The sequence below is a fragment of the Syngnathus floridae genome, chromosome 1, assembly GCF_059516105.1.
Source record: "Syngnathus floridae isolate MCC-2025c chromosome 1, RoL_Sflo_1.0, whole genome shotgun sequence".
NCBI classification, from domain to species: Eukaryota; Metazoa; Chordata; class Actinopteri; order Syngnathiformes; family Syngnathidae; genus Syngnathus; species Syngnathus floridae.
The window spans coordinates 22,998,585-23,010,610 of NC_142413.1; the positions used below are offsets into that span (position 1 = coordinate 22,998,585).

At 43.1% G+C, this 12,026-nt stretch overlaps 1 protein-coding gene across 1 annotated transcript; it reads left to right on the plus strand.

Moving 5' to 3' along the window:
* Positions 1-2,668: 2,668 nt before the first annotated feature.
* Positions 2,669-5,571, plus strand: dusp1 (dual specificity phosphatase 1). Its single transcript, XM_088388218.1, has 4 exons — positions 2,669-3,308; positions 3,603-3,748; positions 3,831-4,050; positions 4,591-5,571. Exons 1-4 carry the CDS (start codon positions 2,900-2,902, stop codon positions 4,944-4,946), a joined length of 1,131 nt encoding a protein of 376 aa, XP_088244344.1. The 5' UTR covers positions 2,669-2,899; the 3' UTR covers positions 4,947-5,571.
* Positions 5,572-12,026: the final 6,455 nt, after the last annotated feature.

Sequence of the window (12,026 nt, forward strand, 5' to 3'; positions counted from 1 at the left end):
ATTATTTCATTGGTTAATTCTGTGTGATCTCTCACTCTTTTTCCCCCTTTTATTAGCTGTTTCGGAAATAAACTCATTCTTGTCAGAATATGTGTCAGTTTTTGGACATAAGTGATGTGTTTTCCCATGATTGCTCAGTGGCTGGTCTATGGTGACAATGACAGTAAACGAGTCAAGATGACAGCAAGTGTTGTCTGTTTCACTTCCCTTTCTGGAAGAAAACACGGTAGATTGTAATTATTGGCATTGGAAGATTAGCTCTGTTTCCAGGTTGTCTAAAGTCATGGGTTTATTGTTATTGTAGGGGAATATTTTGCAAAGATTAACTAAATTTCAACTTTTCTGATTTGTGTTGTACTGTGTGTCAAAGTACTGGACTGTTTCTTACGTACTTAAAACTTCACACCTCTTTTGCTGGTCAGTAACAGGGTTCTTTTTTGCTCACTCAACTCATTATGACTTGGCGGAAGACATTCATTCTTTTAGGACAAAATGTTTTGATACAGACTGTCTCCAGCCCCTCCTCCCCCAGATACATTCCCACTCTTTTGCATTTGGTTCACTGTTGACTCATCTCACAGGAGCGTGAGGTAAAACCGGCTGGAGAGTTTTTGCACTCTGTTGTGAATAGTTACGTTTCTGCCCTTTTGGTTTCCCATTCACCCCTCACCCTCTTTCTCACACACATCCCATTATCCTTTCTTTTACCTAATTAAAACTGGCATGGATGTGGATTTGGAAAGTTGATAGCCCTGCTCTGGTTTCTCTGTAGTGACAATGATGTCATAGCAAATTCAAGCAAATCTTTTCAAAAGATTGAATTGGTTCAAAAGCACCAGATTTATGGATTTTTTTACTGGTGAGACAGGTTGATCTGAAACTCAAAAGGCACACTGGAGGGGAGTCAATGTACAACAATAACAAAAAAACACTCTGGTGTTTACCCTGCGTAGCTTCAAGTCAAATACACCCTCTGCCTGTTGTCAATATTGACTGTTTCTTATGATGAGTTAGACAGTACGTCACATTATGAGTCAGCAAAGCAGCAAATCAAATGGTGTCTCTGAGTGACTGTCATTAATGTGGGGGGAAAAAATCTGGACAAAAATGTTACATTCTCTTGTTTCAATTAAGTCACAAGTGACCAGTCGAAAAGATCTCCATCTGTCTTCCTGGAAGACCCGTGTTTTGGTACTCAGCATGTGGAAATTTACTGGACTTAAGATTTCTATACAGTGATTAACTTTTATGGTTTGCCTTTACTCTCGGGGCATTGAACATTATGTACCTCTGACTAATTAAAAACAGAGAATAAATGTTTATGGCCCCCGTGTCAGATATTTACATATTATTTTCGTATTTGTCAAACCTCAGGTCAAGAGGCAAAACAGAAATGTAGTTATACGATAACATCATGGAAAATTCATCAAATTCCTCATTTACTGGAGTATGGATGGTAACACTGTATCCACAGTACAACCATTGACGGGATGGCATGAGTGATTAACAAAACAAAAGAAAAATAATAGTTCGAGAGGCCCACTAGCAATTTTCAGTTTGAAATTGTCTAAGTATCTACAGTATTTGCAAGACATAATTATTTCATCTAGTCACATAAAAAAATTCATAAAAAGCCAGAGATTGTTGAAAAAAATTGTTGACTATGTAATCTCAAATAAAAATCAATACATGTATAGCATGCTTTAACTGAAAGTCGAGGAATACAAGTGGCAGTATTAGCATTTTGTTTATAGTCTTATGCTTCATACAAAACTAATGATTTCAATGAGCAAAATAATATTTACCTTAAATCAACATGGCGTAGACTGTAGGGACTGTCTTAAATGCAAAACATTTCAACACAAATATTTATACACAGATGAATGTGTAAAAGCAATACCTGGGTTAAACTAACATTACACAACACATCTATTCATTCACCAGTGTTTGTTTTTGAAGAGTCACTAAAAATGACTGTATGAGGTGATGTCACCAATATGTGATTAAAATGACTAAACATAAACTGCTTAGGGGAGTCAATGCCTGTGGTGGGAATTAACCTGGAAATTAACTTAATATCCATCTATTATTGCTTTGATAGCGTAGAAGGGAAAACATTGCTTTGATAGCATAAAAGCATGAGGTAACACTTGCTCGTCATTGGTGCATAAATCCAAAACTGCTTTTTAAATTTTTATATAATTCACTGTAAAAAAACAAACAAGAAAAACACCTTTTTGTGTGTGTATATATATATATATATATATTATATTATATTATATTATATTATATTTATTTATTTATTTATTTATTTATTTATTTATTTATTTATTTATTTATTTATTTATTTTTTTTACCCGAATACAGCATTTGGAAAAAACTAAACAAATAAAACAAAAGCTCAGAGTCAATTTTTCTCCATCTCTGGGAAACACTTCAAAGTTGAGGAGAAAAAATTGCCCCCCCCTTCGCTTTGTACGTGCCCGAGCTGAGAGGGGACAGCTGCGTAATGAAGGCAGACGCTGATTACGTGCCTCGGACCAAAATGTTCTTAAAACGTGAGCGCGCTCCTGTAGTTTACCACACAACGGGCGCGTGCCTTTGACGTCATGCAGTCTGGCTGTACGCCAGTAAGGGCGGGCTCCTGACGTCAGTGGCCTCGCATGCACAAGCTGTGGACGTATATAAAGAAAGTGCTTCAGCGATTTTTCCAGTCACTTCGACACGACTGCGGTTACAGTCAGTACAGGAAAGAAGAACTCGCAATTGCGGATACACTCAAGAAGACTCAAGCAGCACTTAAAGTTACTTTTTTGTCGTATCAAGATTGTTGTATTTTTTTTTTAATCGGAACAAAGAGGACACTACAACCAGAAGCGCTTCTCAAGCTTCAAGCTATATGTATTTGGATTTAACTTTTCTTTCCCGTCGCCCTACTATGGTCATAATGGAGGTGCCCACCATCGACTGTGCGTCCCTCCATGGTCTGTTGGAGGCCGACGCTCCGGGCTGCCTGGTGCTGGACTGCCGCTCTTTTCTATCCTTCAACGGCTCCCACATCGCGGCCTCCACCAACGTCCGCTTCAGCACCATCGTGCGAAGACGAGCCAGGGGAGGCCTAGGACTCGAGCACATTGTCCCCAACGAGGACACCAGGAGCCGGCTCCTGTCTGGCGAGTACCAGTCGGTGGTGCTTCTGGACGATCACAGTTGTGACTTAAGCCAAGCCAAAAAAGACGGGACTTTGATGCTGGCTGTGGCGGCCCTCTGCCGGGACCCCTGTGGCGCAAGTGTCTTCATACTTAAAGGTAATAAAAGTGTTGTCTCACTTACATTTGTTGTGTGTGTGTGTGTGTGTGTGTGTGTGTGTGTGTGTGTGTGTGTGTGTGTGTGTGTGTGTGTGTGTGTGTGTGTGTGTGTGTGTGTGTGTGTGTGTGTGTGTGTGTGTGCGTGGCAACAAATGTGGTTTTCAGCTGTCACCATCCCTGCTGGTGCTGCTGTAAACAATTCAGAAATAGACCCCCGCTTCTCTGTTACAAAGCAGTTGTTCCCCTTTTTGGTTATGCGATTACAACGCGTTTTTATTTTATTTTGGTCCTCAGGTGGATTTGACGCATTTTTCAAAGAGTATCCAGATATGTGCACCAAGCCTTCTCCCTCCCAAGGACTCAGTCTACCTCTGAGCTCCAACCACCCAGGAAGCGCAGACCCGAGCTGCAGTCCATGCAACACACCACTTTATGACCAGGTTGGTGTCTTTTCCTTCAACAGCAAAGCAAATAGTTTACCTTCTACCACACTAACTGATTGTTTATGTGTCTTCTTCTTAGGGAGGTCCCGTGGAGATCTTGCCCTTCCTGTACCTCGGTAGCGCTTACCATGCGTCCCGAAAAGACATGCTGGATATGCTGGGGATCACTGCCCTGATAAATGTGTCCGCTAACTGCCCCAACCACTTTGAAGACTCATTTTTGTACAAGAGCATCCCTGTGGAGGACAACCACAAAGCGGATATCAGTTCCTGGTTCAACGAGGCCATTGACTTTATCGGTGAGTATTTTTTTTGTGACACTGCTCTCATGCTCTGTTATGGGAAAAATGAGGGGACAAAAAGAAGCTCCTCTGGCTACTTCAGTCATGGTTTTAAATTTGAAAATGTTCCCTCTTAAAACTGACCAGCTGGCCCAGCAAACCTTGGTTACATCACCCCTCAATAGTACAAAAGCCCCCACACAAACACACTGCCTTTGAAATGAGTTGCCAGGCCGTGGCAACAGTGGGTTCGGTTTGGCTCCGCGCCGTCCTTTTGTTGTGTCTAAACAAAAGGCGACTTCTCCTCGCTCTCTGGCGGCCTTCCTCTCAGATCAATATGCCCGGTGGGGGGTTTATTCCCCTTCTTTGTGTACATGGCCCACCCACTTTTAGGGATGACCCCCACTTGCAAACACCCCTGTAGCCCCATTAACCATGCTCCCGTATCTGAATGGGTTTTTGAATTTAAATAGCTACTGTGAGCGCCGGAGTGTGTTTTTCATGCATAAACGGCCATATCGCAATGTGCTAATTTTGCTGCCTCTTCTCTCTGTGCAGATTCAGTTCGCAACAACGGCGGTCGGGTATTCGTCCACTGTCAAGCAGGCATCTCCCGTTCAGCCACCATCTGCCTCGCCTACCTCATGCGCACCAACCGCGTCAAACTTGACGAGGCCTTTGAGTTTGTGAAGCAGCGCCGCAGCATCATCTCGCCCAACTTCAGCTTCATGGGGCAGCTCCTCCAGTTTGAGTCGCAGGTGCTCGCCTCCTCCACCTGCTCGTCGGAGGCCGGAAGTCCGGCCATCGGCAACGGCGGCACTGTATTCAATTTCCCGGTGTCCATCCCGGTGCACTCATCTGCTAGTCAGCTCTCCTTCCTCCACAGTCCCATCACTACCTCTCCTAGCTGTTGACTGATAATGGGATGAAAGCAACAACAAGAACATAAGTGTTGACTCTTAAACAGTGGTGCTGGTATCACTGCACTAAATGTGCATTTGACGCTTTAACCTTGTATCCCTGCGTCAATTTAAGGGGAGACGTAGCAGCTACCAACAAGTAGTATTGTTGGATGTATGTGAAAGGATTCTGCTACATGAAGGCAAATGCCTTTGACAATCAAAGTAATGTATTGACGAATCAGAGAGCTTAACATAGTCTCGGGAATGTTGACCTCCCAGATGTCTATATTTTGCTTCCTAGTTAAGGGATCCAATTATTAACCTATGCTGACAAGTTACTGCTTCTTTGAAGAACAAGTGAATGTATTCCCTTTGTCAGAAGAGGCCAATTTGAATGCAAATATTCCTTTGCTAGATGTGACGATCCTGAAGTGATGGGGAAAGTGACCATTAAATACCTCATGTTTCTGTACTGTGTACTGCAAACCCTGTGGTGGACAAGAAGTCTGCAATGATTGCTATGTGACGTATTTATTGAACTAAAGTAATATATTTCTCTAGTGTATCTATTTTTGCATATGTATAAATGTTTTTTATACCACTGAATAAATGAAATATGACTTTGTACATTTAAAAATGACCCTTTCATTGTGCTGTTGCTACTTAATCCTCCACAATCAGCCTTATGGATGCATAATCCAAAGCATGCAGGACACAACATAATAAGAGACTACAACAACACATCCAGAAACCGAGCAATTCAAAGGTGCGCTCGAATGTCATACCAAGATGCCTGAGAAGCTGAGTCAGTTTTAATCCTTTAGTTGTTGAAGTTTTACAGGAGAAAAATAGTATTCAGGAATCAAACAAAGCTACTGGAACAGTTTTTGAAATAAAACGTACTCTGATGGTTTTACAGGAACTGCAAAATTTTCCTCAAGTAAATAAATAGCTATTACAAGCTTTGTAGATAATAGAAATACAAAATTAGTCACGATTAATTGCAGAAAATTATTGCGTCTATACACAACACACACACACATACAACTGCCTCTCTTTGTTCATGTAATGGAATCCTATCATTTTGTTTTTTCTACCCACAGAAGACGCATGATGTCATGGTGTGCTCCATTGTTGGGGTCACACCCCTCCGTTTGAATCTGCGTGAGGCCGACCCAACGACAGGAGGCCCTAAGCATTGGCGAAGGAGCCCTCCCTCTGGAGCCTCAATAGGAGCAGCTGCAAGGCGTTTGGGAAAAGTGTGACTACTAAAGAGCATTCAGCGCTCAGTCGTGCACCGCTCTCACATGCCAATGGCAGTAGAGGGGGAGGTTAGTTCCCGGGTGGGGGTGCAGGGTATTTATGAAGGTGCCTCTGAAAGGGAAAGCAATATGTTTGGTTTGCAAATTAGCCAAAACATTGGCTGTGACTTGTAATGGACTGTGAGAAAAAAAAAAGTGATTGGACCTCGAGGCCTTGAAGAACAAAACGGCCATCTGCACTCATTAGTGCTGGAGACCGGTTGAATCACAGCATGAATCGAAACATACAAACACCAAACCGTATAGATAGGCTGAGTTATGAAGTGTTAGCGGAGATATTCCCAAAGTACCCGTCGTATGCAGGCTACCACTGGTGGTATGCAGAAGACATTAAACGTTCAAACTGTGCATAACATTACAGTAGCTATGTTTTACCCTGATTCGGTACACTCCATTTCATAAGTGCAGTTCAGTAATAAGGAATCATAGGGATTATTTAACACAGGCTGCCTCAAATCATGCCATCTGAAAAAAAAAAAAGAAACCGAAATTTCGTTCCCCCCTATCCCACGGTGACAAGACATGGCTCACAACAGACAAACAAGTAAACAAGTATAACAAAAGCGTGCTGAATAAATAATGAATAAATAACACAACAATAAATAAATAAATAAATAAATAAGAGGAGCAGGAAAAAAAAAGGAGCAAGTGCGCGTACAGCAGACATTCCCGAAAATAGCGCAACAGTGCCGCACGCTACGCAGAAGGGGGTAGCGAGTTCAGGGCCCTAACAGCCTGGAGAAAGAAGCTGTTGGCGAGTCTGGTGGTGCGGGAGCGCAGGCTCCTGTACCTCTTCCCAGAGGGCAGAAGGTCAAACAAAGAGTGAGCCGGGTGACTCACATCTCTGGCAATCGAGGTTGCCTTGCGGGCGAGATGGGAGGTGTAAATGTCCTTCAGGGAGGGGAGCGAAGCACCAATAATCTTACCAGCCGTATTCACTATGCGCTGCAGGGCCTTCAAGTTCTGTTCAGTGCAGTTACCACCCCAGACAGCGATGCAACTGGTGAGGACGCTCTCAATGGTGCCACGGTAGAATGTAGACAGGACTGCCTGAGGAGCACATGCACGCCTGAGCTTCCGCAGGAAGTACAGGCGGCGCTGAGCTTTCTTTGCCAGTGACGAGGTGTTAGCGGACCAGGAGAGGTCCTCACTGATGTGCACCCCCAGGAACTTGGTGCAGCTCACCCTCTCCACCACAGCACCGTCGATGATCAGCGGCAGGTGTGTTGTGTGACCCTTCCGGAAGTCAACAATGATTTCCTTGGTCTTATTGACGTTCAGCAGGAGGTTGTTGTCCCTGCACCACGTGGTCAGAAGGTCAACTTCCGACCTGTACCGAGTCTCGTCGCCCTTCGTGATGAGACCCACCAGAGTCGTGTCGTCAGCAAACTTCACTATGCGGTTGTCGCTGTAGGTCGCAGAGCAGTCATGCGTCAGCAGGGTGAAGAGCAATGGACTGAGCACGCAGCCCTGGGGGCCCCCCGTGCTCTGGCGGAGATTTTGTCGCCAACACGCACCACCTGAGGCCTCTGAAAGAGGAAGTCCAGTACCCAGTTGCAGAGGGTGGTACTGAGGCCCAGCTCGTCGAGTTTGCAGATGAGACGCTGCGGCACAATGGTGTTGAAGGCAGAGCTGAAGTCCACAAACAGCAACCTCACATATGAGTCCTTTCTCTCCAGGTGGGTGAGGGCCGAGTGGAGGGCAGAGCAGATGGCATCCTCAGAGGACCGCTTGGCACGGTACGCAAACTGGAAAGGGTCAATGGTGGGGGGGAGAACGGACTTGATGTGCTCCATGACCAGCCGCTCAAAGCACTTCATGATGATGGGCGTCAGTGCCACAGGGCGGTAGTCATTGAAGCAGGACGGTGCAGGTTTCTTCGGCACAGGTACGATGGTGGCAGCCTTGAAACACGAGGGGACGATGGCCTGCTGCAGGGAAACGTTACCCGACAGCTCCCCAGCGCAGTCCTTCAGCGCTCGACCCGGGATGTTGTCAGGGCCCGCCGCCTTACGGGTGTCAATAGCGGCAAGCGCCCTCCTCACACCGTCGGCAGAGAGGCGCAGGGGCTGCTCGTGTGGGGGGGGAGCGGTCTTCAGCGGGCAAGTGCTGTTCTGGGCGTCGAAGCGAGCAAAGAAGCGGTTCAGATCGTTCAGCAGACGGACGTCACCCTCACAGCTCCTCGGCGCGGGCTTGTAGTCCGTGATGGTCTGAATGCCCCGCCAAAGGCTACGTGCGTCCTTGCTGTCCTTGAAGTGGGTGGAGACCTTGCACGAGAACGCCTTCTTCGCTTCTTTGATGCCTCGGGACAGGTCGGCCCTCGCTGTCCTCAAGCCAGCCTCATCCCCCGCTCTGAAAGCCTTGTCCCTGGCCCTCAACAGTCCGAGGACAGCCCCCGTCAGCCACGGCTTCCAGTTCGTGTTCAGATTTTTTACCACAATGATAATAATAATAATAATAATATTGCATCAGATTTACAAAGCCCTTTTCTTGACACTCAAAGACGCTTTACAGTGGATACATATTAATGCGCTCACATATTCTCACATTGGTGCTGGTAAACTACGTAAGAGCCTTAGCTGCCCTGAGGCAGACTGACAAGTAGGGCCCTTATATGTCCACATTTGGGACTAAAATGAAAAAAATCAGCCATCTGTACTCTGTTTCATCAATCATTTACAGACTTTAGAAATAACTATCTTCAATAGTCTCTTTCGACACCAGCACTTCAAAATGAAACTTGACTTTCCTGATTTCTTCATCTATGTGGATTGGGACTCCATGAATTTCCATGAGGCATTTCACTTTTCCTAGTCTGGGATTGAAGTGCCTTCAAGTAAACAATCTTGCATAAAGTGTCCCTAAAACCCTGCCATGGAAAGAGCTTTTGAGCCAGAGCATCAGTAGTGTTGACGCCTCTGTGGAAAATGCTCATCCATGACCTCACCAGTGGCCGGGTTTGCCACAGACATGGGCGACATATGCGCAGCCCCTCCTGCCCAAAGACCACCAGCTGTTTGTGTCCCTTGAACTTCCTGTGCATTTGTTTGCGTGTATGTGTGAGAAAGTCGTTATGAGAGTTTTTTTTTTTTTCAAGTCTGTCAATAGTCAGGTTGAGAGATTAAAGCATTGTCGTCTATGTGGACTGAGAACGTGTCAACATGATGTCGACATGAGGTAAAACACTCGGGTGCAAATCCTGACAGACACATCAAGAACCAAAGGACTGCTTTGTTTCTTACGTGTTTCCTCCTTTGTGTTGCTTTTACAGTTTGACGCCACATTGACATTTGCCACTTTCAGTGTTGCAAAGTGAACTTGAAAGCAGTTTTAATTAACACCATGTAAAAGTAGTTTAAAATGTGTCATGACAGGAAGTGAGCTAATGCAACCGCTTGCTTTTCATATCATCAAATGAATTTTTGGCAGGCAGGAGGTTCGTTTCTAAATCCACACAGATCAACCGAATTGTCGTGGTCAAACAAATGACATAATTTGCAATGCAATAATATTTACTACAGGAAATTAGTCACTCTGTTGTTGCTTGGTGATGTCATGTGAATGTGACACATGGCCTGGAGGTTTTTCACATGAGATGGAATAGTTTGGATCATCATGTTATCATGAGAATATGAAGAGGTCTTATCCAGAACAAACGAAATTAAAAAACACATTCAAAAATTGTCTATTAGCATTCATATCAATGAAAACACAATTTCAGAGGGTTTATGACTTCTTCCTTGAATAACTGGTCTTTAGAGGCTCCCAGTTACAATTTAAAGAGAAACAGAATAAAGGGGACATGGAAACATAAACAGACTGAGTTAATTTGTTGCTCTTCTATGATTCATTGACTTAAAGTTTGTTAATGTCTTTAGATCCCAGAAAATGTGTCACTGCTGTATTCACCAAGTCATAAAGCACAATGAAATAAGAGTGAAGTGGTAAAAATCTTAATGTATGATACATGGACTACCGAACACAATACTCTTAAACAATTTTACTTTACAGATTGTTGGCACACTGGGTTGACAATTTAGCGATTCCATTTTTTTTAAAATTGGCGTCACTACAAGGTAATTTAGGTTGGTGATATTAAAGAGAAAAAAACAAGGGTGCTGTCAGATGAGTTCGTTATTGCAAAAAAGGATACTTCTGATTGGCAGAAATTAATTGATTAACTACTGCTGATCTGAACTGATATGTTCGATAAAATAATAATAATAAAATATATATAATTAATAATAATAGTAACTATGATAATAATAATTCTCAAAAGTTCTGGTTTTTGATTTCCTTAATCCAGAACCTGTGGGCGGAATATAATATGTATGAAACATTTGGTAGGATTGTCTTTTACCAATTAAGCAAAACATAAAGTCTAACCTGCTTGGTCACATTAACTGTATTGCATGCTACCCATTCAACGTCAAAAGAACAGATTTCCCATTAACCTGATTCAATCAATTAATAAACCTCAGTGATCCTGTTAAATTTGTCAGAATATCAGTTTATGAATCAATTTACCTGCTGATAAATAAATTATGGCCAATGTTCTGTCTCTCTTACCTCACGTCACATTGGCCATAGAGAGGAAAATTCGACATATCATTGAAACTTTTTAGCTTGGTGCACTGACGAGAAAGATAAGGCTTCTTTGCCCACTTAAGAATTGCCATGAGTCATAATTAGTTCCAATTTGCTGACCTCACTGCATGGATTTTAAATCTCTCATACATTGAGGTGAGCTATCCCACATGGGATATCTTGACCAAGAAGATTTAGTCCACACATTGATATCATGGCCAAATACTCATCTGCAGTAAATCTATAAAAAGATTACAACTGGGACAGGAAGGCCTCTTGATTGTTGTAACCCGCCCATACACACACACACACACACACACACACACACACACACACACACACACACACACACACACACACACACACACACACACACACACACACACACACACACACACACGCGCGCGCGCGCGCACACACACACACACACACACACACACACACACACACACGCACGCACGCACAAAATGACAGTGTCTCGTATGTCTGTTGTATGTTGTGTTTTAACGTCAGCTGAAATGCTCATGTCATTGCTATTCTTTTTGCATGTCCATCTATCCATCCATTTTAGAAAACTATAAAACTAAACGTACAACAAAGAGAATTACACAGACAGGTAATATCGCAACATTCACTGGCATATAATCTTCATAATTTGTGAACAACAGAGCTACAAATATTTTCATAAAGTTTACCACTTTTTTCTTCCACTATTTTTCTTATATTATTTAGGCATATCGTCATGCATGCATCACAGTGCCCCTAATTGGCCAAGACATACACAGGAGATTTTTTTTTTTAAATGAATGTATTCTTTAATTGCTGATATTTAAATATATTTTTGTTCTGATTGTTACCAATTTATTTTCTGGTTGTTTGTGCAAGTCCTAATGAAAGCTGAGATTTGTTAGTAGAATGAATAATAAGTTTTGAAACCAACCAATAATTGCTCCTATTGATTGTGATGTCAATATCAACCAAATGAATCGCAATTATTATTTTTTCTATAATCGCCCAAGCACGACCCATCAAAATCTGGCCCAAGATACAAGATGCTACTTTATAATGAGAAAAACAACAAGATTCAGTGCCTATGCTATTTTTTCATTACTGCTACATCTGTAGGTAGTGTTAACATGTGATTTGGCTGTAAGATTGCTCGTAAGCAGCTGCATAGTACATG